This window comes from Neolamprologus multifasciatus, chromosome 23, assembly GCF_963576455.1.
Source record: "Neolamprologus multifasciatus chromosome 23, fNeoMul1.2, whole genome shotgun sequence".
Classification (NCBI taxonomy): domain Eukaryota; kingdom Metazoa; phylum Chordata; class Actinopteri; order Cichliformes; family Cichlidae; genus Neolamprologus; species Neolamprologus multifasciatus.
Window position 1 is genome coordinate 11,012,094 of NC_140460.1, and position 26,165 is coordinate 11,038,258.

The window sequence follows — 26,165 nt, forward strand, 5'->3', positions numbered from 1 at the left end:
AGTTTTACTCAAGTAAAAGTAAAAAGTAGCCGTCCAAGAAATTATTCAAGAGTAAAAAAGTATATAGCCTATTTGAGTACTGAGTACATGATCATAACATCCGATTTATGTTTGAAAATGAGATAATCAGACAGACAGAAGTATAAAGTTTAGTCCAAAATTTGGTATTTGAAACAAAAATAAATAAATATAAATAACATGATTACAAAATAATACATCTAAGCACTTTTCCAAATTAATATTATTTCAATATAAAACATACGTGTGTGTGTGTGTGTGTGTGTGTGTAAGAAAAGGGTAAAGTACTTCCAGTGACAATATATGGTGTTACTTTACTTCATCTCTAAATGGCACAGAATAACATTAGAACAACAAACCTTCTGTACAAACAAGAATCACATAAACTGCAAGTTTGTGTCTGTGTCTCATGCATTTTTGGTTAAAACGTGCTTGTTATTCATTCACTGAAGTTACTCACACTGAGTCGATTAGCCGGAAATTTTTCTCAAGTAAGAGTAGTGATACTTCATAATAATAGTATTACTCAAGTAAAAGTAAAAAGTACAGTAACCAAAAAGTCACTCAAGTAAATGTAACTGAATAAATATAATTACTAGTTACTACCCACCTCTGGCTGTGACAAAATATTTTTTTAAACACCTTAAAATTTTAATTATATATATATATTATGATCATTTTTATTAAAATTATATATTTTTATTTATTTACATCGAATAAAAAGTGTATTAAAAAACTAAACAAGTTTCAAGGATTTCAAGGATTTATGTTCCATTTTAAAATTAATGATTTATTTATTTGCGCTTCATTTACTTTTTATCTTCTCTATTTTGAGTTTAAATCTTATTATATATAAATTATGATCCATGGGTATTTATTAGTTAGAAACCATCATCAAGACCAACGATAAACACAGAACAGACAGAAAGTATAGAAGATGTCGTCGACGGGTTTCGGGAAGCCCCTCGGCAACGCCGCCTTGCCTTGTCCCTCCGTCTTCGACTCCCTCGCTGGTATGCTGCTCGGTCGCCTGGGACTTCTGCAAACCGGCGTCTGGCCTTTTCCGCCCTTTTAGCTCCATGTGCTGCGCGTCCATCAGGGACCGCCGTGTGGCAGGGGAAGCATATGTCTCACGGTCCTGCATGTGTTTCCTAATCAGGTGTAAAATGGGGCCAGGGCCACTTCGCCAGGGGCCGCCGCTGCCCGCCTCTCCGTCCACTTCCGTCCCTTCCAGCCCGCCGCTCGGCAAGGTCGCCTCTTTGTCTGAACGGCATCGGGACGGAGCAGATTGGAGCGACTTCTGCCATTTCATGGCGCCGTGCACAGGGAGCAGATGCACTGTCCCCAAACAGGTTTTCATGCTACCAGCTCGGAGGGGGAGGAGGTGGCGGGCGCCCCGAGGGCTTCAGGCGGGCGGGAGTTAACCTTTCATGGCTGCTTTTGTGCTCGCCTCATCCTCCACTCGTTTGTGAGGTTTAATCAGTGATTCAAGCTGCAGTCCTCACCTGAGCTGCTGTGACATCACGCCATCACGCCACAACATTTCTGCTCTTTTTTTTTTTTCCATGTCCCTGCAAAAGTTTCATTTTTATTTCCTGAGCATGATTTTTCATCAGCGTGCTGCCGTATCCACTGACTTACTGATCCATAAACAGGAATTAAAAAAGGTGGAAGCAAAAATAATTTGGTATAATTACATCATCACTTTTTGTCCCAACTGTCAAAGTTCACAGAAATAAATGAAACCATGGAAACAAAAATAATGAGTTTATGAATTCCAATAAATGAATTATTACTAACATAAACACATTTAATCAGAAATGAATCGGATCGTCACTGCCGCAAAAAGAACAGGAGAGAAGATTTTAAATGATTAACCACTTTTATATTTTTTTTTATTTATTCTTCAGCTCCTCTACGTTTGTACCTTTTTAAGATTTTGGTTTTGTCCTACTTTTTACTTTATTGATCGAGATGTGTGTTTTTGTTTTTATTGGTTGTTTAATTTTCAGCAGAGGAGCTTTCACTGTGTTTGGGACAAAAACTCGTGTTGTGTAAGCTGATGCAGAAAATGTTCCACATAAATTCTCCATCCAGCTTGTGACGTTCAGACCTCTGCTCGGAGGAAGCCTCCTACCACGTGTTCACACTCAGATCGGGCAGCAGTTTCCTCAGATATACAGATCGGGGTCACACAGAAAAGCTACAGTGAGGTCAGGCTGATGATTTCACAGCAGGCTGGAAAAAGAGCAGGGGTTAAACTTGCTCACTGTGCCTCTGTCAGGCTTCAAACCACAAACTTCACAACAGCGAGAACTCGTGCTTGCTTCGTCGACATGTCTGCATCCTCTATCAAAGCGCAGAAACCTGCAGAGGGAAGAATGTCTCTAACACGCAGCAAAATAAGTTGGATGCTTGTTGAAACTTTGGTCCCACCAGGCAGCTTCCTCCTCCTCCTGCAGCACCTGCTCCTGCATCATTTCATCCCGTCGGTTTGGGCTGAAGTTTGGCACCGCGTCCGTGCAGGAAGCTGCGGTGGAGCTGCGTCTCTGAGGACGCCGGTGACCCTCGGTGCTGCGACTGTAGGGCGGCGGCTGCAGCGTGGGGACGGGCTCGCTCCAACGCCTTCAGCCAAATGGATGGCTGCCTGTCCCTAACAAACACACACTCTCACACACACATATACACAGGCGTGCCGTTTCTCCCTTCGTGGGCCGGCTGCCCAACGCCACCTTTGGGCCCAATTACCAAGTTGTTTCCATCACTTGGACCGCGAGCCGGTTCCCCTCGGTAAAGTTGCTAATGAGGTTCGGGCTTGCGACCGCTCGTCTCTCAATCTGTCTGCTGACCTTGCCCTTCTGTCTCTCTGGCACTCGCAGGGAGACAGGAAGCCCCCGTCCTGGCAGCCGGGCAGCCGCCGGGAAGGACGCCATGTTGTAGCCCACCGGTTTTCGCAGCGCAGACCGAGCCAGCGCCTCGCTGTGCCTCCAGGCGCCAACACAAACTTGTTATTTCCAAGTGACAATGGGAGGAAAGTAGCGCACGTGTTGGAGACGGTAATTGAATCAAAGTGCGAAGCTTTGGCTGGAAACCGGCCACCGACAACACGTGTCCTCCGGTAGGCCACGGTCACGTGACGCTGGGCCATCAGCATGTTGTAGAGCGCGAGGAGGGCCAGCCAGCGGCAGAGAGCTGGCAGATGGACGCGGCTGACGTTTCATTAATGTAGGACATCGAAGTTTTTCATGTTCGGCTCGACGAGAGACAAACAGCATCCCGCCGCTCTGTGACAGAAGCAGACGCTTGACGTTTTTTTTGTTTTTGTTTTTTTTGTTTCACTGTGGGTTGCCACATTCGTAGACGGGGAAAAGGGTTTGAAGGAAAAAAAAACCCTTTATAAAGAATAATTTAAACATGAACCATAAACCAACCACAGTTTCCTTAACTAACTTGTCTCATTCTGCCCCCACTCCTCCCCTCTTGACGTTCATCCCGAGTACGACACGATGCCCTCCTGACGCGTCACTCCGTGGAAACATTCAATCTGTTTCAGTTTATAAGTCAGCATGAAGATTTATTGTGAAACCTGGCTGCAGTGGGAAGATCCCATAAAAAATAAATCAATGATCAGTCTTTATGGAGGCTATTTACTCTTTAAAGAGACGATGCTTGTGAAGACAATAAATAATAGCAATGTAACAATAAATGGTGAAGGGTCAGAAATATGTGCAGTGTTTAAAACAGAGTCTACAGCATCGTTCTGTTTTCTGAATTATAAGTCAGGTTAAAGAGGGAGTGCTTTCATCTTTATTCAGTCCAAACAGTACTGCAAAAACTTCTTTCAGCATTAAAAAAAAATCCTGCCAGTAGTTCGTGAAGAGGCACAGAGAGCGAGTGACTTCGGTGCATTTGTGCTGTCGCTGAGGTGAAGCCTGCAGCAGATGTCTTTCTTTTGACTGATGTCGTTGTGAATCTGCCCCCAGCTGATTAACACAGTCGTCATCACAGTCAGGGTTTTATGTTTAAATATAGAAATGAGGTTTTGTCTCATTAAATATAAGATCTGAATGCGACCCCAGTCAGACAGACAAGAGTCTGCAGTGAGCGTGAAGAATAAAGTTACTGACTGAAGTTCCTCCTCGGTGAGACTGAAGGTCCAGTTTGAGAGGATCACAGATAATTTATCATCAGGTAAAAACATCCTTTTAGCTGCCAGTCAGATGCTTTGAGTGGCTGGAAGGAGGCCGCCGACCTTTCAGTCTCTGAACCTGCTGGCTGGAATCGAAGGTGTTTTGATCTGTCAGGCTTCTCAGAGGTGAGGATCTGAGGCTTTTTTATTTTAGAAAACGGACGTCTGAAGCTGTGGGAACAGTGAGGACTCACTGTTGTTTAGTGGAAAAGAATCAAAGATCTTTCTCTTTGAGTCATGTGACTTTTGCGTTGTGTTTCCAGGTGGGAAGGCGTTTATGTTCCGCGTGCGGGACCTGAAGGAGGGCACAGTCGTCTACCACCACTCCGACAGCGACTCCACCCGCGACCACGTCGTCTTCCGCATCAGCGACGGTCGTCACAGCGTCCGCCACAAGTTCCCCATCAACATCCTCCCGAAGGACGACTCTCCGCCCTTCCTCATCAACAACGTGGCGGTGGAGGTGCAGGAGGGTGGGGCCGTGCGGCTCGAGGAGTTCATGCTGCTGGCCTCCGACCTCGACTCCAGCGACGACTACATCCTTTATCAGATAGTCTCCGCCCCCTGGGCCGGGCACCTAGTCAGGTGGACATCCGCCCATGAGACAGGTGAGGGCGAGTATTTAGACGTAATAATTAGAGAGGCAATGTGGGTGTGTCGAACGCTGGGACTCTCCCACCCAGAAGAATCAGCCAATCCAAACTCACTCTGATAGGTCAGCTGATACTGACCTCAATGACCAGAATAACCTCTGTGGTAAATAAATGTTTGTGATACTCGATTTGTGTTGAATTTAATGGTTTTGAAGGGTAAAGGTAAATGTTCACCACAGTCACATGACTAGGGGTCACACCCCTGAGCTCCTGGGGGACGCTCAGCTTTACTCACTGAACCACAGACACATTCAGAAATAATCTACAAGGTGGTGAAAATGCTGATTTCTGGGTGAGAGGGCTCAGTCCTGCAGCTCTCTGCTGTAAACCATCATGTTCCTTCACTGCTGATCTCTGAGCTCTTCTGTGCTCTCCCTGCAGGGTCACCGGTGGCCAGCTTCCTGCAGAGGGACCTGATCCAGGGTCAGATCTTCTACCAGCACTCGGGAGACGAGCAGTTTGAGGACGCCTTCGACTTCACGCTGTCTGACAGCCACCGGCCACCCAACCTGTCGCAGACATACGTGAGTCGGCTCTGGTCTGAGAGAGTGTCAAGTCTGAATGTCGCTTTGAGACCTCCTCTTCCTCTCACCTCTTCCTTCCTCTTCCTCCCTGTGTGTAGACGGTGGTGGTGCACGTGTTTCCGGTGGAGGACCAGGTGCCAGTCGAAGTTCCCGGCAGCGTCCGCTCGCTGACAGTGAAGGAGACGGAGGTGGTTTACATCACCCAGGCTCACCTTCACTTCACAGACCGAGAGCACCCAGATGCTGACCTCACCTATGTCATTACACAGCCCTGCTTCAGTTCGCTATATCCTGGGTAAGGACCCGGCTGCCAGCTTAGCTCTGACAGAGGAGGAAGAGCAGACCCTGTGACTGAGAAACTAACTATCATGTTTGTATTCGTTTTCAGCCTGATGGATGCGGGACGTCTGTTCTACACCGACAGCACCAACGCCATGAAGAAGGACCACACAGCGCCCGTGCTGAAGTCCTTCACTCAGGTGTGCAGCACCTGCTTGGTTCAAATACATATGAAGGAGTCGCTGTTGGGGGTGGGGCGGGGGGTGGCGTGGCTGGCGAGGGAGGACGGGGGCGGGGTGGCGTGGCTGGCGAGGTTGGCATGGGTCGTGCTTTTGCAGGTTAAGATGTAAATTTCTTGTTTTCTCCTAGCATGCTGTGGACCACATGAAGGTGGCCTTCATGCCGCCGGTCGAGGACATCGGGCCCGAGACGCTCTTCGTCCAGTTCATCTTCTCAGTCAGCGATCACCACGGCGACACCGTCTCCGGCCTCATCTTCAACATCACGGTTACCCCTGTCGATGACCAGGCGCCAGAGGTCAGAGGTCAAACGGGTGGAGCCTCTGGTTTGACCGTGCTGTGGATGTCGTGCTGAATCTCTCTGTGCTCCTCAGGCTTTCACCAACCTGCTGCGGGTGGAGGAGGGTGGCGCGGCCTTCGTGACGGAGGAGCATCTCCTGGTCCGGGACCAGGACAGTCGAGAGGAGGCGCTGAGGGTGGAGGTTCGGAGCACTGCTCGTCACGGCCGGCTGGAGCTGCGGGGCCGAGCACTGCAGCAGGGAGGCGGGTTTACCCTGCAGGAACTGAGAGGGCTGGGCGTCAGGTGAGACCTGGGTCAGATGTGTGTGTTTTCACCGGTGATGTAACGCCGGAGGGTTTTTCTGATTTTAGAGGATTCGGTTTCAGAGGTTCCGAAGTTTTCAGGTGATCATGAAGCCGCTCACCGTGCTATGGTCGACTGTTTGCAGTCAGTCTTGGTTTCTTAGAGCAGAAAGCATGGAGCGGATTTACTGCCAGCTTTTCTACTTCTCACTTCCTGTCATGTACCTCCTGTTCCAGTGGTGGGCGTTCACATTAAACATGTTTCTAATAACGAGCTCAGAGCGTGCAGGTAGGTCACCTTTAAAGTGTTTCACCTGCACCTCTGTTTTAAACGTCCACTGAACGTTTAGATAAACCAATTATTGTTCCTGTTTTGCAAAACTGTTTTGTTGCTTTTGCTCGTCTCACATTCATTTGTAGGTGATGTATGATTTCTTGTTCCAGCACACACGTCAGATAGAAACGCTGCAGTTTGTTCCTGTGAGTGATGCTGCTGTTTTTGCTGTTGTCGTGTTCTTCTGAAACCTCGCCCTGCAAAGAGCGCTAGTCACGTAAAATCCAACCAGCCGGTGGCTGTAATTGTGTGGTGTTCAGGGACCCCGGGTCACTCACCAACCAGCAGTTTGTGTTCTTAAAGTTCACGAAAATCAGAAAGTTTCTTCTTTTTTTGAATGTTTAAGGCATCCATCATTTTTTTCAGTTGTTCTTAGGTGACTGTGAGTATTTCTATAATTAGCAGCTGTAATCTTTCTATTTTACTATATTTATACTCGGAGGTCAGGTTCTTGTTTTAGCTGAAACCCCACTTCAGGCTTCATATTTTATATATTAAGAATTTCTTTGTTAATGCGACGATTAAAGGCAGACTCTGTCAACACGTGACTTTGACTCGTCGACTCATCGTTTTCTTTTGTACATTTAATAACATTTTTATTCAGCAATTATTTTGTGCCAGTTAATTTATTTTATGACATTAATGTTTGTTTTTATTGTATTTATTAAGATTCAAGCTTTTTATTGAGTTTTACTTTGTGTAATTATTCAGATTAAATTAGACTCAGTATTGTGCTGGACCTTTACCCCTGGCTTACCGCTGTTGGAAAGCTCACAAGAGGTTCAGTAGTCTCCATTTAAAAAGCAGAAACTCTTTGGGCTCTAAACATCATCAGTGTTTGTAGAAGCTGCTGATGTCACCGATGTTTGACTGAGGAGCTGGTCACAGGTCAGCGTGACAGCATCTCTGTGTTTCAGGTACATCCACGATGACTCTGAGACCACCGAGGATGTCGTTGGTCTCAAGGTGTCGGACGGTCTGAACTCGGTGGACGTCGTTCTGCACGTTCAGGTGAATCTACTGAATAAAGGTGTCACCTGCTGAGCACTCAAAGGTTTCTACTGACATGTAACAAGTGAAGAAGAAGCGGATTATAAAAGTTCAGGTGCTACTGTGGGCGGGATGCTTAGACACTAGCAGAAATCGAAACGGGAAAACTTCAGTTAAAAAATCACAGATTAAGACAGGGAGACAAAGAGACACCCGAGTGTTTAACCAGCGACAGTCTGTCTCAGTGGACAGTTTATGGATAAAAGCAAGGTGACACACAGCAACCTAAATCAGAAGAGGTCAGCGTGTTAGGGCATGACCACCTTTTATAGCAATCAGCTCAGTGCTTACAGGTGTTGCTTAACACCTGTAAACATTGAGTCCTGCCCACACAAAACCAGGGGGCAATGCAGAGGAGGAACAAGCAGAGTGGGAGGGGTCAGCAGATGTGGCTGACATTGATGTTGGTGAATGTTTACTTTCTAGAGTTTCCTATTTCAGTGAACTGTGAGGAGTTTTCACTGGTTGTAGTTCAAACTCGGAGAGAAACCAGAGCGATGACTGTGTGTAAAAAAAAGACCAAACACAGCCGGGACTTTTAGCTGGTTAATAAAAACAAAATGTAACCTGCCCTCCCGTCCTCAGGTGCTGGCGATGAACGACGAGCCTCCTCAGCTGAGCGCGCATCTGCAAGGGGGGCTGAGCTGCGAGGAAGGGGGGCGTGTCCAGGTGACAGTGGACTACCTGTCGGCCACCGACCGGGACAGCGACGACTCCGCGCTGACCTACATGCTCGCCCGGATACCGAGCAGGGGAGAGCTGCAGCGAGCCGGCGTGACTGTGGACAAGTTCTCCCAGCAGGACGTCCTGCAGGGTCACATCTACTATGCCCACACAGGTGAGCAGGCCAGGCTGCGTTCACGGCACGTAATAAAAATGTGTGTTCCTTCTGCAGGAAGGGAACCAGCCTTGGCTGAACTGTTTGAATGGGTTATGAAGTAGGTTTGAAAGCAGAAACTAACCCATGGTGCATTCATAAATGAGATAAAATGAAACGAAAGCAGCTCTTTAGAAACGTTTGTTGTGGAAATGCTGTTCTGTTTAAGGCGGGGAGATCGGACCTGAGCCGGTGTTTGACACGGTGACCCTCATCATCTCCGACAGTGAGGCCAGAGGGCCGGACAGCTGCTGCCATGGGGAAGCCCCGCCCCCTCCTGTTCCTCTCCATGGTACACTTCCTGTTTACGATCTGAACATCACAGTTCTTCCTGTCAACGATAAAGTCCCTGCCGTCACTCTGGGTAAGATTCACCAAATTCACAAAAACCACGTGTACAGTTTACACAACAGCCTCATTCACAATGTCACGTGGACACACCTGTTGGATCTGTGTGAGTGAACCAATCAGAGAGAAGCCCTAAAATCCAAAGTCTTAACTTTCCTCTGTAACAGTACCAGAGCCTGTCATCAAACTACTTTATTGCAAACAGGAAACAGGTTTGTGGTTATTTAAACTGCAGAAATAAAGAAATGTCAAAAATAACAAAAACCATTAAAAAACTGTGCTGATGTTCGTCACTGATCTCCTTCAGGATTGGTCAGATTTTAGTGAAGCTGACACACGGCGTTCACACAATGTCCTTTCAATGTTGTGTTTGCGTTTACATCTGTGAACTGTGGGGAAGTGTGTGCTTTCATTCCCACTGAAAGGCTCAGTGTGTGTGTGTGCGCATGTGTGTGTTTAATCCTCTAACCAACAACACACCGTTACCTATCAGTCCAACACACACTCTGTAATGGGAGGGGCAAGGGGGGCTAACATCTCTCACACACACATACACCGTCTCCCAGTCGTCCCAGTGTGTGTCCCAGTGGTCACTGGTCTCCATTGATAACCATGGAGCTCTTCAATCCCTGTTTCTGGCTGTGAGCAGTGAGAATGATCATCCATCCCAGGAGAGAGAGCGAGTGTGTGTGTGTGTGTGTGTGTGTGTGTGTGTGTGTGAGGGGATAATCTCCTCCACAGTAGAGACATCATCTGTGCATTGTCTCCATTTTCTCTGTTTTAATCCTGAAGATGTTCTTTGAGGTGATTTTCGGTCACAGACATTTAAACTGTGAGGTAGCTGCACTCAGTGACTCACCTGTCACAGGTGGAGATGATGGGAGATGAGAAACAGCAGGTCTGTGTTGTTAGTCGGTGGCTGAAGATTTTTGGGTTCCTTTACAAACGGCGCAAAATTCCCCAGAAATGATGCTCGTCGGGAGTGAAATGTGAACACGATGCTTTATTTCAGGGCAATAAATCAGAACCATTTTAGTAAAAATGAGCCGTCTTCTGAGCTCACAAACACTTTACTGTGAGCTGCATTGTCAGGTCAGGCTGGCTGCTGTAATCAAGCCAGCCTGCTGCTGGCTTGATTACAGCAGGGATGTCAAACACTGTGGGTCAGACCAAAGAAACTCTCCTTCCAGTCAGTCTAATGAAGTTTAACAATGCATTAACTACTCACTATAAAACCAGAAAATTCTACAGTAGGTGGTTAAAAACGGGGACTTTTCTTTCATGTAACTGTTTATTTATTACTTCATTACCTTGATGTAGTGCAGGGGTGGGCAACTCCAGGCGTTGAGGGCCGGTGTCCTGCCGGTTTTAGATGTGTCCTTGAACCAACACAGCTGATTCAAATGGCGAAATTATGTCCTCAACATGTCTTGAAGTTCTCCAGAGGCCTGGTAGCAAACTAATCATGTGATTCAGATGTGTTGACCCAGGGTGAGATCTAAAACCTGCAGGACACCGGCCCTTCAGGCATGGAGTTGCCCACCCCTGGTGTAGTGTGAGTAGTCATGGGCAAGGTCTTAACCCAACCCAAGACTACCCCAACCCTACCCAAAAGGAAAACCTTATGAAAATACATTAAAAAGTTTATGCCCTCCTCCCTATTTTTAGTGAGATCCCGTGGGCCGCTTTTCAGTCTTTGCCGGGATGATTCTGGCCCTCGGACCTTGTGTTGGGAACCCCAGGATTACAGTTTCATAAACCAGGGTTTAACCATCGAGGCAGCAGATGAGAAGATGGAGCAGTTTGGCCGAGTTTTAATGTAACTGTAGGTTGGTGCTCTGATCCTGTCGAGCTTCAGGAAACCGAAATCAGAATGATCTCTAACTTTAAAGATTTAAAGTTAAACTCAGCATAGAGTTTATTCTGGAGACAGAGCTCTGAGTTTACACTTGCTGAGGTCTTTGTTTAAACTGGCCCGATACTTGGTGTGTGTGTGTGTGTGTGTGTGTGTGTGTGTGTGTGTGTGTGTGTGTGTTGTCAGCCGGCTAACGAGGTTGGCACTGATGTGTTTTAAATGAAATCTGCTAATTGTCTGGTGGTATTACATGAAAACACACACACGGCTGAGAGATTATCTCAGCTGTATGTGTGTGTGTGTGTGTGTGGACAGCGGACAATGAGCGTCTTAACTAAACAAAAGACAGAACCTCCATTTCGTGCTCACAATAGGAGACGTGTTAGCCGCAGCTCAGCAGCCAGATCAGCTTAGCGCTGCCGACGGCGGGACGACTCGTAATCCTGCCGGCGGGTCTCCCTGCTCATTCGGCACCGGCGCACAGTTCAGGGCCGAGGGTGGGGTGGTGCGTGTGTGTGTGCATGCGCGTGTGGTGGTGCTGGTGTTTGGGTGGGGGGTTCTTGGTCTAATTAATTAGCAGTGAATAAAGACGCAGAATAAGAGCCTTAGTGGAGCGAGCCTCACATCCACGTGTTCCTGTTTTAGGACGACGCTGGTTTATCAGCCAGATCCAGGACTGTCCCTCATTAATGCTCACACCCATCCACTCACATCCGCCCACAGTGTTCATACTCCAACTGAACACAGCAGGCTTAGACCCGCTCCTGTCTGCAGGAAACGGGGGGTGGAGGCTGCAGGTGGAGGGAATTCTGCTCCTGGTCCTGTTTGAGTTTCACTCAATAAAAAACAGGATTATTAAACGATGCCTGAACTTTAGTTAGAAACTAATAACCATAGGTGTAGTTTCCAGCTGTGAGAGATCTCAGTTTGGGGTAAAGTGTGATGAGGTGGGAGTGAAAGAATGGACGGTTTCGCCTGCATGAACCGTCCGCTAACACATGAGGAGCTGGCAGCTCAACATCTACACCTGTACCAATTCAATTCAATTCAATTCAATTCAATTTTATTTATATAGCGCCAAATCACAGCAAAAGTCGCCTCAAGGCGCTTCATAGATACAGAGAGAAACCCAACAATCATATGACCCCCTATGAGCAAGCACTTTGGCGACAGTGGGAAGGAAAAACTCTCTTTTAACAGGAAGAAACCTCCGGCAGAACCAGGCTCAGGGAGGGGCGGCCATCTGCTGCGACCGGTTGGGGTGAGAGAAGGAAGACAGGATAAAAGACATGCTGTGGAAGAGAGACAGAGGTTAATAACAGATATGATTCAACACAGAGAGGTCTGTTAATACATAGTGAGCGAGAAAGGTGACTGGAAAGGAAAAACTCAATGCATCATGGGAATCCCCCGGCAGCCTACATCTATTGCAGCATAACTAAGGGAGGATTCAGGGTCACCTGGTCCAGCCCTAACTATATGCTTTAACAAAAAGGAAAGTTTTAAGCCTAATCTTAAAAGTAGAGATAGTGTCTGTCTCCCGAATCCAAACTGGAAGCTGGTTCCACAGAAGAGGGGCCTGAAAACTGAAGGCTCTCCCTCCCATTCTACTTTTAAATACTCTAGGAACAACAAGTAGGCCTGCAGAGCGGGAGCGAAGTGCTCTAATAGGGTGATATGGTACTACAAGGTCATTAAGATAAGATGGGGCCTGATTATTTAAGACCTTGTATGTGAGGAGCAGGATTTTGAATTCAATTCTGGATTTAACAGGAAGCCAATGAAGGGAAGCCAAAACAGGAGAAATATGCTCTCTCTTTCTAGTCCCTGTCAGTACTCTTGCTGCAGCATTTTGGATTAACTGAAGGCTTTTCAGTGAGTTTTTTGGACATCCTGATAATAATGAATTGCAGTAGTCCAGCCTGGAAGTAATAAATGCATGAACTAGTTTTTCAGCGTCACTCTGAGACAGGATATTTCTAATTTTAGAGATGTTGCGCAAATGGAAGAACGCAGTCTTACATATTTGTTTAATATGTGCGTTGAAGGACATATCCTGGTCAAAAATGACTCCAAGGTTCCTCACAGTGTTACTGGAGGCCAAGGTAATGCCATCCAGAGTAAGAATCTGGTTAGATACCATATTTCTAAGCTTTTCAGCGCCGAGTACAATGACCTCAGTTTTATCTGAGTTAAGAAGCAGAAAGTTAGTGGCCATCCAAGTCTTTATGTCTTTAAGACATTCCTGCAGTTTAACTAATTGGTGTGTGTTATCTGGCTTCATGGACAGATAGAGCTGGGTGTCATCTGCATAGCAGTGAAAATGTATGCTATGTCTTCTAATGATGCTGCCTAGGGGAAGCATGTATAATGTAAACAGAATTGGTCCTAGCACTGAACCCTGTGGAACTCCATAATTAACCTCAGTGTGTAAAGAGGACTCTCCATTTACATGCACAAATTGGAGTCTATTAGATAGATATGATACAAACCACTGCAGTGCAATACCTGTAATACCTACAGTATGTTCTAATCGCTCTAATAGGATATTATGGTCAACAGTATCGAATGCTGCACTAAGGTCAAGAAGGACAAGCACAGAGATGAGTCCACTGTCAGAGGCCATAAAAAGATCATTTGTAACCTTCACTAAAGCTGTTTCTGTGCTGTGATGAACTCTGAAACCTGACTGAAACTCTTCAAATAAACCATTCCTCTGCAGATGATCTGTTAGCTGTTTGACAACTACTCTTTCAAGGATTTTTGATATGAAAGGAAGGTTGGAGATCGGCCTATAATTAGCTAAGACTGCTGGGTCTAGAGATGGCTTTTTGAGTAAAGGTTTAACTGCAGCCACCTTGAAGGCCTGTGGTACATAGCCGATTATTAGAGATAGGTTGATCATATATAAGATCGAAGAATTAATCAATGGCAGGACTTCTTTGAGCAGTTTTGTAGGAATGGGGTCTAAAAGACACGTTGATGGTTTGGAGGAAGTAATTATTAAAGTTAACTCAGAAAGATCGATTGGAGAAAAAGAGTCTAACTTAACATCAATGGTACTAAGAGTAGCTGTAGATAATATTACATCTGTGGGATGATTATTGGTAATTTTTTCTCTAATGATAAAAATTTTATTTGTGAAGAAGTTCATGAAGTCATCACTAGTTAACGTTAAAGGGATGGTTGGCTCAAAAGAGCTCTGACTTTTTGTCAGCCTGGCTACAGTGCTGAAGAGAAACCTGGGGTTGTTCTTATTTTCTTCAATCAGTGATGAGTAGTAAGCTGTTCTGGCTTTGCGGAGGGCTTTCTTATAAAGCAACAAACTATTTCTCCAGGCTAAATGATGATCCTCTAAATTTGTGACACGCCATTTCCTCTCCAGATTACGAGTCATCTGCTTTAGGGTACGTGTTTGAGAATTATACCACGGGGTCAGGTATTTCTGATTAGAGACCTTAGTTTTCACTGGAGCTACAGTATCCAGAGTCGTACGTAGTGAGGAGGTGAAATTATTAACAAGATAATCGACCTCTGTTGGGGTAGCGTTCAGATAGCTGCTCTGCTCTATGTTGGTACAGGGCATTGACGATGATAACAGTGGCTGGATTATATTCTTGAACTTAGTTACAGCGCTTTCAGAAAGACATCTACTTTGATAAAGTCCACTCTCCACTGCTGCGTAATCAATTATTGTAAATGTAAATGTTATCAAGAAATGATCAGACAGGAGAGGGTTTTCAGGAAACACTGTTAAATGTTCAGTTTCTAAGCCATATGTTAAAACAAGATCTAGAGTGTGATTAAAGTGGTGGGTGGGTTCTTTTACATTTTGAGAGAAACCAATTGAATCTAACAACAGATTAAATGCCATGTTGAGGCTGTCATTTTTAGCATCAACATGGATGTTAAAATCACCCACAATAATTATTTTATCTGAGCTCAGAACTAAATTAGATATAAAGTCTGAGAAATCAGACAGAAACTCTGTGTAAGGCCCAGGTGGACGATAGATGATAACAAGTAAGACTGGTTTCTGAGTTTCACAGCTGGGGTGGACAATGTTAAGCATCAGGCTTTCAAATGAATTAAAAGTCTGTCTTGGTCTTTCATTAATTAATAGACTGGTGTGAAAAATTGCTGCCACACCGCCCCCTCGACCTGTGCTTCGAGATTTCTGGTAGTTAGAATGACTCGGGGGTGTTGATTCATTTAAACTAACATAATCATCCTGCTGCAACCAGGTTTCTGTAAGGCAGAGTAAATCAATTTGTTGATCAATTATTAAGTCATGTACTAACAGAGACTTGGAGGAGAGAGACCTAATATTTAATAATCCACATTTCACTGTTTTACTCTTTGGTTCAGATGTGGATACTGTATTGTTCTTTCTTTGTAAATGTTTAAGTTGTTTGTTGCTGGTTTTTAGTTTGTTTTTTGTCTTTTTGGAAGCTGACACAGTCTCTATGGAGATGGGTTTTTGGGGGGGTAGCAGGAGGAGAGAAGCTGCAGAGAGGCGTGTAGGACTGCAACTCTGCTCCCTATTGTGTACAACATGTCCAGCCCAGAGTTGTGTTAGTGCCCCAGGTGGGCTTCAACATCATGGCAGAAAATAAGCCAGTGCTTCGAGTGGACATCTCGGTGGACGCTGTGCTTACTGCATGGCGTGCATGTGTGGAAGCTGTTGAAATCCACCATCAGGCGCTCAGTCAGTGTGGCGAGCAGCGTAGTTGATAAGTGTTGCTGTGTCCTGGCGCAGGCGAGTCCATGCTGGTGGTGGATGAAGGCTCTTCTATCTGTCTGTGCGGGGGGGTCCTCGGAGCGTCAGACCCAGACAGTCCCCCTGAGCAGCTCGTCTTTCACCTGGAGACTCCTCCCCTTCACGGCTTCCTGGAGAACACGCAGCCGATGCCCGGCTCCGAGAAGAGCAACGCGGGAGTGCGAGTCGGTCAGTGTGCAGTGCACGGGCAGAACCTCGGGGAGCCGACTCAGATCTCAATCTAATGTTTGTCTTTTCCCAGAATCCTTCACTCTCACACACCTGACCTCTGGCTTTATCAACTACGTGCAATCGAAGCACAAAGGGGTGGAGCCAACTGTCGACCAGCTGTCCATCAGTGTGAGCGACGGGCTGCATCGCTCCGCCCCCGTCTCCTTCTACATCATCATCAAACCAACCAATGACGAAACACCATCGCTGCTGCTCGCCAACTTCACCGTACGTACACCTGAGGCCTGACTTGAGGCATAATCAATAATCGGTCATCAATCAGCTATGACTTGAAGACAGCTGACTGGTTATTAAAAACATTGTCACCTCCCCCCGATTGAGGTGACAAAGCTGTAATTGTGACACCAAACAAGAGAAAATAACAATAAAGACTAAACAAAATTCACACAGGAGAGTAAAAGTAAAACGATTTCTCTGACTGAAACTGAATCTGCGATGATCACAACAGCCTCACGGGGGCGCACTCCTCCTGTTCTCTGCAGGTAAAAGAGGGCGGGATAAGGGAGCTAATTCCATCCATACTGGATGGTTTTGACTTGGACACCCCACCTGAGCTGCTCACCTTCACCGTGGTGCAGCCGCCTGCTCACGGCAGCCTGATTAACAGCATCCACGGCACGGAGGTGGGAGCTGACCTCCTGCACAGGAGCCTCTCTGTCACCTCTTTCACTCTGCAGGAGCTCCGACGAGGTGAGGCAGTCACTCAAACAGGAAGTGTGAAAGTACAAGGTGAATACATTCTAGATTATTGGTGTGTTTTATACAGATGATCATCATTCAAACACTTTGAACCAGGATGACTTTGAACAAGAGCAATAATCGCTTTTTATTTCATATTCGGAGAGGGTCAGCAGCAGGGCCGTGTTCCCAACCATCTAAAAAATAAAATGTTTTTGGTCCATCCATTTGCTTCTGCTTATCTAAATCAGGGTCGCGAAGGGGCTGGAGTCCATCCCAGCTGTCTTAGAGCGAGAGACAGGGTATGCAATGGACAGGTCACTAACGCTTAGAGACAGACAACCATTCACACCTATGGGCACTTTAGAGTTTACCTATCCCCACTAACTGCATGTGTTTGGACTGTGGGATGAAGTCGGAGTACCCGGAGAGAACCCACGCATACATGGGGAGTGCATGCAGGAATACCTTGGCCCCAAATCACAGACAAACAGTATCCCACATTCTTGATTTTTTTTTTTAGTTCACAAACACTTATTATAATGACTAACTACCCCTGAAATTTTGGAGATGTTAGCTCTTTATACAGTAAAGTATACCGATACCGATATCATAAATTTGGATATCTGCCGATACCGATATGAATCCGATATAGTGTGTTTTTTAATCAATAAAACGTTTTTTTAATATCTTGCTGCATTTTGTATAAGTTTATACTCAAGTTTAAATAAATAACAACACTAAAGCTATTCTGTTATACCTGTATGTAAAAAATACACTGCGCCCAAAATATTTCATAGTTCAGCAAAACTGATCAATCTAATAAACGTAAACCTGCTCCATCCTCCCTATTCTGGTATTTTAAAGAGTACTTAGCAGAAATATCAAGCAACCTAACTAATAGGGTTGCAAACTCCCAGCAAAAAAAAAAAATAGGGAACCGCCCCCCCACCCTCCAGCTCATGATGCTTAATCGATGTAATCAAATTTAATTTGATGCAGGGGGAAAAATGCACAGAAAGAAATTATTTTTCAAGAATAATTAAATAGATTCAACATCTTTCTTCAACAGAATTGCAGACTGCACAGATGGTATCTTCCCAAAGGAAAAAGTAGTATAGCTTACTAGGGTATATTAGACTTAACAGTTACTATATACAGTAATGGACTTCTATATATTTTACATCAGATTAAAACTTTGGGTGTAAGAGTCAGATAATTATTTATTAAAAGCTAGACATTTTAAATGAGAACAAGAAAGAAAAGTATGTCTTTGTGCCCCCTTTTCCCAGTTAATGCCCTATCGGCCCCCCTGGCTAAACTTTGCTAGATCCGCCCCTGCACAGTTACCAGCCGTCAGCTACGTAGAAAAAGATCCTGGTGTAGAAAGTTATATTAAATAAATTCTAACAACAGCTTATCAAGCTGAATAGTGCTGCTGTTGTTCAGCCGCTGGTTTCCTCTTTCTGGTGAGAAGTGGGCCAAAAACTAAGAAGAGAGACGGACTCGCGACAGAAAAGCCGATCAGCTGATCATTAAGCAGTTTCAGATTGAAGTAGCAGCAGGAGAGAGAGAGAGAGGCAGTCGCTCCATATATCTATTGTTAAGCTTAAGGTGGGAATGCTTTACAAACATTCAGAGATGAACTTACACACTTGCTTTACTTCTCTCTGGGAAAACTTCCTCTGAGATGAAATGCTGGTTTGCTAGCAAGGCTATCACGTGACGCATACTGCTGCAACGTGCTACGGTCATGAGCCGAGTTACGCCGTGTAGCAAGCTTTGTGAGGTGCTTTTTTGATATTTAATGGATCGGATTACATTTTTTATTTCTCGCCGATATCCGATCCAGTAATTTGGGTCAGTATCGGACCGATACCGATACGTAATATCGGATCGGTCCATCTCTAATACATAATTAAAAAAATTAAAAGGAATTCAAAACTGACGACAATGTTGGCGTAGGGATTTGGATTGTGAAAGCGTCTGTGGTGAACGTAGAGGCCACGTCCGAAGTTCACTCTGACGCCTTTGTCTTTCTAAATGGAGGGACAGTAACCGTTATGTAAAAACTGCAGATAGTCAGATTAACAGCAACAGTATTTTGTCTCTATCCGCCATTGTAGAAATTCATCTCACGTAAACATCATGTGACGCACAGTGTGATGCCAAAAAAGGCACACACCTTTGACGTTGCATGACTAAATCTCCGTTTTCGTCGTCCACAGGTAAATGCAAGAACAGACTTTGAAAACTCCACACTGGCAGAAGTTTTTCAAAATCTCAGTTTTCAGTGATCCAAAACACTGTTTACGTTTGGACGAAAGGCCCAAATGCATAGAAAAAGCTGCATTTTCAAAAATACTCGTGTACATGTGGACGTAGTGTAAGAGTTAGTAGTTTATTTTATTGCTACCTGTAATTTATTGCAGTTAATTTTTATTTGTTTAATTGTTTACAAAAGGTTCGAGGTGTGAAATAAACTGCAATGGAGTTTGAAAAAAAAAATGTGTGTGTGGTTGGAGGATGTGTTTGTGCCGGGGAGGGGGGGGGGGGGGTCGCAAAGATTTTCTTGTAAAATAAAGGGGGGCCTACCAAAAAAAGTTTGGGAGCTACTGGCCTAGCCCTTACCCTAACCATCAAAATGAATGCCTAACCCTAAACCTAATCATAACCCAACTGTAACCCTGTCACTAAAACCACATTTTGAAATACATGTAGTAACAAATTGCTGAAGTTGATGGTATTGTGCAGTGATTCCTAAATGTCAATCAAAAACCCCCCCCCCCCAAAAAACAACATTTTGAGTCTAAAAAATGCCTTCAAACTTGTTGGGACCAGGATGTTAAGTATAGCTAACATCAATTAAATTCAATTCAATCTTATATATATATAGCGCCAAAACACAACAACAGTTGCCTCAAGGCGCTTTATATTGTACAGTAGATCGTACAATAATAGATACAGAGAACTCCCTATGAGCAAGTACTTTGGCAACAGTGGGAACATCCAATTTTTTAACCCCACAAAGATATGAATACATGCTCTCAGAAACACACACACAGAAACACACTGCTCCATATTTTCTGTTTTCCTCCTGCAGGCATGAGGATCGTCTACATGCACGATGACACAGAAACCCTGAAGGACGCCGTGGCTCTGCGGCTGACAGATGGTGTCCATGCAGTTGAGGGAACAGTTCAGGTCACCGTGCTGCTGGTCAACGACGAGAAACCACGACTGCTCAAGTACACACACACACACACACACACACACACACACAGTGGTGTTTGCTCACCCTGATGTGGATCTGGCTTCCTGTGGGTCTGAAATTAAAATCAGGTGAAAGGAGGCTGAACATGTTTTACATTTCCTGTGAATTTGCTGCAGGAATTAAAAATGCAGCTGCTGCAAAATGTTTTTCTTCTTGGTGGTTTTGTGTCATTGGCTGAACATCGTTTTCAGTTTGTCACACACATTTATTCTCTTTGTTATGAAGTTAATGTTCTTGTCCCTAAAAACCTCAGAAACATGGTGTCACACAGAAATATCTAAGACTGGCTTCCTTCATCTGAGACCAAACACGGACGTCAGCAAGTAGAAGACAAAAGTTAATTACATGCAGCAGAGGTGTGTTAACACACAGGAACACTCAGTGCATCATGGGAATCCCCCAGCACCCTACACCTGTTGCAGCATAACTATGGGAGGATTCGGCGTCACCTGATCCAACCTTAACTATATGCTTTAGCAAAAAGGAAAGTTTGAAGCCTAATCTTAAATTTAGAGATAGTGTCTGTCTCCCGAATCCAAACTGGAAGCTGGTTCCATAGAAGAGGGGCGTGAAAACTGAAGGCCCTGCCTCTCATTCTACTTTTAAATACTTAAATACAAGAAGTAAGGCGTCAGTGCTCTAATGGGGTAATATGGTGCTATAAAGTCATTAAGATAAGACCTGATTATTTAACCCTTGTGATGTCCACGGGTCATTTTTGTCCTCTAAAGAAATCTTTTGCTATCAAAAATGTGTTTTTTATTCATTAAATGGTCTGAAAATAACAGAAGTTATTCATTACTATACTATGCGTGATTGGAATAAGTTTTAAGTAATTTGATTTATTTATGGGGTTTTTATTGGATTTTATAACAGCTGCTGTCCTCAGGGGTCAAAAATGACCCCAAAGTACAAAGTGTTGCAAAGGGCCGTATTTTCACAACACACTGCTTTCAAACATCTTTGATCTTGGATCACTGATGTGTGGGGTCAAGCACTGGTCATAACAACCAAAACAACAACAACAACAGGCAGCACAATGAGGAGGCAGGTGCTCTATATTCAATGAAAGTTTATTTACACAGCACCGAATCACAACAACAGTCGCATCAAAGTGCTTGGTATTGTAAGGTCGACCCTACAATAATACATACACAGAAAGTAGCTCACAAGCCTCCATTGCACTAGAGATTTGCATACTTTGATGAGCATACATTTTTTTACCATGTTGTGCAAAGCAATGAGCAGCAGGCCAAAGCACATATTGTCCTCTAGTATAATGAGGAGGGAGAATCAATGTTCAGGAAGATCCAGGGTTAGAAGATAATGAAAATATAGCCAATATTTAGAGCACATGTTAACCTTTCTCTGAAAAAGCACATCACCCACCTGCAGAAGTGGAAGAAGGCTATGAAGTGAAGAAAAGTGATGAAGAATCTGAACTATGTTCAAGTAGGTTCTCAGGCCTCCAGGACATGGTAGTCTGAGAAGCTTGGAAAGAAAGTGACTGGGCTTCTTGAAGTTTCTTGAATTTTCAGGATGTGAAACTGAAATAGAAGATGTGTCAGAGGACTGCACATCTTCTATTTTAATTATGATGAAGACAAAGAATCAAGCAGGAAAGAGGAGTCAGCTGAGACAGAGGAGTATTTACAGTAATGTGAGGAAACATTGATCTGGTCTTCTATCTTCCCAGTGTCAGACGATGCATGACTCTCTCATGGGCCTCAGAGAAAGACGATCTACCACAGTCCAAGCACATGTGCCAGGTCCCATACTCCTTCAGTTACTTTTCTACTCGAGTACTGAAAGCATTACACACAGTGTATTCTGCTTGTATTCTGCCTTTGAACGTTTACATGCCAATGGATGCATCAGAGACCAAGTTGGGGTTCAGTAACTTGCCCAAGGACACCTTGGTAAGAACTCCAGACTAGAGCACACAGAGATTGAACCAACAACCATCCAATCAGCAGATGACCTGCTCTACAGCCAACTCAATGACGAACAAGGAGGGACAACGAGAGAGGAAGAAAAATGGATCGAATGCAGCTGTAGGCGTATGTGGGTGTGTTGATTCTTACTGCCGAGCATCCAGTAGAGTCGCTACGGCCAGTTTATGACATCCTGAGTCTGGTAGAGAAGTTTTAAAGGTGACACAAGATTAATCATAGAAGCACAAAAAGGATATAATTTCTTGATAAAGACACAATAGATGATCATCGTTCATGACACAAACGTGCTCCCATTTGAGGTGTATGGAGCAAGTGGGCGTGTCTCCTGCTGTGATGTCAGACCCTGGTACTGATGTGACTGTATGAGCACCAAGTCCCCTTCAGAGGACTCTGTCCAACAGAACATCCAAGTAAACCAGGGATGAGATAAAAACATGGGCAGCATGTGATGCAGGTCCAGCTGTACATGGAACATGCTAGTGTACGATGGCAAACCGTCTCCTGCAGTCAGGACACGCGAGTTGTCCCTAACATTGCAGAAGGTTTCCAAAAGAAAACAATCACCTGTAACAACTTGTTTACTGTATATGACCCTTGGCCTGCAACTGCAGAAAGAAAGCTGTCCATGATGGGACCAGTGCAGAGGAATAAACCTGAGCTTCCTCCTGATAGGACCAGTGCAGAGGAATAAATCTGAGCTTCCTCCTGCACTTGGGTAAAACATGGACACACCTTTGTTCTTGCTTCAGGCTCTCATGTGTTCACTCAGACTCATGCCCTGCTGTCCTATCATGCCAAAATATAGAAAACTGTCAGGTAATGAGTTGGAATAAAGTTGAATAAAACCTTGAAACACAGAGATGGATGATATTTTATACTTCTTGCTTTATAAACAGTCAAAGCAAACGGGGTCATTTTTGAGCCCAGAGGACAACAGATGTGATTATTTGCTGCCAGTAAAAAACTTTAAGTAGTTTAAAAACAGCTTTCTAAATTAACTTTGACATAAACACGTCTGTGATCATCTGTTAAAGCAGCCGACTCTGGTTGTGAAACGATAATCACAATAACTGATGATTTAATTTATTTTTTACCCAAAAACAAAGAAAAAAAATCATTTTTATGAGGTTTTTATCAGACTTAAATTTGAAATGGAATAAAAAAAAATGTTTAAAAATGTTTGAATTAAGTTTTAATTAAAAGTGGGGGAAAAAATCCACTTCATATTAATTAAGTATCAATCAAACCAGATGGGGACATTTTTGACCCCTGAGGACCACAGGTGTGATTATGTGCTGCCATATAAAATTTATAAATGGTTCAAAAAAAACTTTCTCACTAAAGTTCAACATACAGCACTCTGTAGTTATTCAGATAGTCAAAATAATTTGAACATTTAAATATTTTATTTTCTCAATTTGTTTTTGCTCAAAAACACAGTGTACTTTATGTAAACAAGGTCTGGTGGCCCTAAAATGTAAAATGTTGGGTAAATTTTGTGTTAATGTGTTGGTCTTAAATAAAACTAAGGTGTAACACTGAATTGATTGACAATTTATACTTTATATTTTAAAAAACACTCAAATGAAGTGGGGACATTTTTGACCCCTGAGGACCACAGGTGTGATTATGTGCTGCCATTTAAAATTTATAAACGCTTGAAAAAAAACTTTCTCACTAAAGTTCAACATACAGCACTCTTTAGTTAGACAAATAGTCAAAATTATCTAAACAATTAAATATTTTATTTTCTTGTTTTATTTCCACTCGAAAACACAGTGTACTTTATGTAAACAAGGTGTGGTGGCCCTAAAATGTAAAATGTTGGGTAAATTTTGTGTTAATGTGTTGGTCTTAAGTAAAACTAAGATGTAACACTGAATTAATTAACAATTTGTACTTTATACTTTAAAAAACACTCAAATGAAGTGGGGACATTTTTGACCCCTGAGGACCACAGGTGTGATTATGTGCTGCCATTTAAAAAATTTAAATGGTTCAAAAAAAAAATTCTCACTAAAGTTCAACATACAGCACTCTGTAGTTAGTCAGATAGTCAAAATTATCTAAACAATTAAATATTTAATTTTCTTGTTTTATTTTCGCTTAAAAAACAGGGTGTATTTTTTGTAAACAAGGTGTGGTGGCCCTAAAATGTAAAATGTTGGGTAAATTTTGTGTTAATGTGTTGGTCTTAAGTAAAACTAAGGTGTAACACTGAATTGATTGACAATTTATACTTTATACTTTAAAAAACACTCAAATGAAGCGGGGACAGTTTTGACCCCTGATCACCCCAGTTGTATGGAAATCGGGAGGACATTATGAGGGTTAAGACCTTGTATGTGAGGAGATTTAAAACTCTTTAAAGGTTTTCAGGGAGGAAGTAAAGAGAAGCTGTGCAGCAGGCGACACTGCTGCACAGGGAGGGGGAATTACCTGCACAGTGTGACAACAGAGCAGCAGAAATCCGTTTAACTGTCAAAAACTGCTACAAAAACAAGTGCAGTAAATTCTTAATACGGCGTAAAAACTCTAAAAATAAAAGTTTATGTGTGATGCTCAGTCCAGGTGTTTCCACCTCACACCTGTACCTCTGTTGTTCCTCTGCAGTCTGAGCGTTGGACCCTAAAAGTTGAAATTCAGAAATCTCTTCGGCTCCGATCGCGTCACCTTTTGAGCCATTTAGAATTTTTTGTGTTGTTTGGGTGTTCGGATATTCGTTTAAGTCCTGAACTGTCAGCAGACGTCCGGTTTAACATCTGTCTGCAGCTGCTGTGTAATCCAGAGCATTTGGGGAGGGGGTGGTAGGTGCATGTGACCTGTGACCCCCTCCTCCCCCACTCTTAGTGTTTTCATTCCACTGATTGTGAATTTGCATCCTTGACTGGGCTCCCACCCACTGTCCCTCACCCCCTCCCCTGCGCTGTCCTCAGATCAGCTGTGTTGGTGGGGGTGGAGGTTGCTGGCGGAGGCTGAGCTGGTGCTGTAAAGGCCGCCGAGGCAGAAATAACACAGAGACTTGGCAGATGCCGGCCGCCTTGTTTTCCCGTTTCCTGCAGGATGAACGTGGCAGCTTCGCTCCTGCGTGGATTTTACTTACGAGTGAAGAAGCAGCCAGATGGTTCCTGATGTTCAACACCGCCCCACCTCAAAAAAACAAAAAAAGACCCCACCACCAGCACCACCAACATCTCCACCATCCCACAGGAAAAGCCTGCTCACACAAACGTTCACCCTCTTGCTCGTGACTCACATCAAACGGCTCCTGTTCGTGTTTTCTTCAAGTCCTGTAGGGCGAAACGTGTTTGATGATAAAAATAAAGCAAGATGTTTTTAAAGTCAGAAATATTTTTTATTAAAGAGTGCAGCTAAAAGATGAAGCTGAAGCAGACCAATATTTTCTGTTCTCCACCTCTGTGCTTCACCTCTGCGCTTCACCTCAGAGATGTTGGTTCGCTCTTGGTGTTGTGACATACAGATGCTCTTAGAGGGTCAGTGTCATTACCTCCTCTCTGTCTGCAGTTTTGTTGTACAGGAAACAAGTTTAAGTGAACTTTTGTCTCACTGTGAATACAGATCTGCCAGGAGGGGGCACTTAAACATCTGTTTAACTTTAAGTTAAACAGATGTTTGAGTTGAACTCCATGCAGGATGGCAGTTATGAGCATGCTGAGAACAGACAAATGTGCTTGACCACAAACGTAATGAGAAATTTTCTTCTGTGGTGTTTCAGGAATGCTGGACTGCAGGTGGACTCAGGTGAGCTCAGGGTGATCTCCAGTGTGGTTCTGGAGGCTGAGGACCTGGACACGCCCCCAGAACAGGTGTACTACTTCCTTAATGTTGCTCCGCGGTTTGGAAAACTGCAGCTGAAGGTGTGTGTGTGTTTGTGCATGCGTGTGTGTGTTTACTGAGTTTTACTTCTATAATAAGCAAAGATTTCAGTTTGAGTTGTTTCCAGGTTAAAAGTTTAAAGAGGACGGAAGGAAGGAGGGGGGAAGGAAAGAAGGAAGAATTAAAGGAGGAAAGAGAAGGAAAAAGAAAGGAATAAGGGAGGATGAGAGGAGTAGAGGAAGGAAGGAAGGATTGAAAGACTAAGGATGGAATCAAGAGGAGGAAAATAATTAGAAAAGGAGAAAATGAAGGAAAGGAGGAGTGAAGGGAGGATGAAGACAACAAATGGTAGAATAAAGTAAGGGAATAAGAGCGGAAAGAGAAAGGGACGAGAGGAATGAAGGATGGGAGGGGAAGTGGCAGAAACAGGAAGTCAGGTGTGTTTGTGCAGGTGTTAAATCC

At 44.1% G+C, this 26,165-nt stretch overlaps 1 protein-coding gene across 6 annotated transcripts in view; it reads left to right on the forward strand.

Annotated features, from left to right (window-relative positions):
* frem1b (Fras1 related extracellular matrix 1b) overlaps positions 1 to 26,165 on the forward strand; it is a 50,440-nt gene that overhangs the window by 13,987 nt on the left and 10,288 nt on the right. For all 6 annotated transcript variants that reach the window (XM_085151955.1, XM_085151959.1, XM_085151960.1 and 3 more), the window contains 14 exons: positions 4,471 to 4,815; positions 5,242 to 5,384; positions 5,483 to 5,679; positions 5,773 to 5,863; positions 6,033 to 6,200; positions 6,277 to 6,485; positions 7,736 to 7,829; positions 8,454 to 8,706; positions 8,915 to 9,109; positions 15,708 to 15,896; positions 15,970 to 16,166; positions 16,442 to 16,649; positions 19,741 to 19,885; positions 25,603 to 25,744. In XM_085151955.1, the coding sequence (XP_085008081.1) occupies positions 4,471 to 4,815; positions 5,242 to 5,384; positions 5,483 to 5,679; positions 5,773 to 5,863; positions 6,033 to 6,200; positions 6,277 to 6,485; positions 7,736 to 7,829; positions 8,454 to 8,706; positions 8,915 to 9,109; positions 15,708 to 15,896; positions 15,970 to 16,166; positions 16,442 to 16,649; positions 19,741 to 19,885; positions 25,603 to 25,744 (2,576 nt within the window). The remainder of the gene's footprint in view (positions 1 to 4,470; positions 4,816 to 5,241; positions 5,385 to 5,482; positions 5,680 to 5,772; positions 5,864 to 6,032; positions 6,201 to 6,276; positions 6,486 to 7,735; positions 7,830 to 8,453; positions 8,707 to 8,914; positions 9,110 to 15,707; positions 15,897 to 15,969; positions 16,167 to 16,441; positions 16,650 to 19,740; positions 19,886 to 25,602; positions 25,745 to 26,165) is intronic.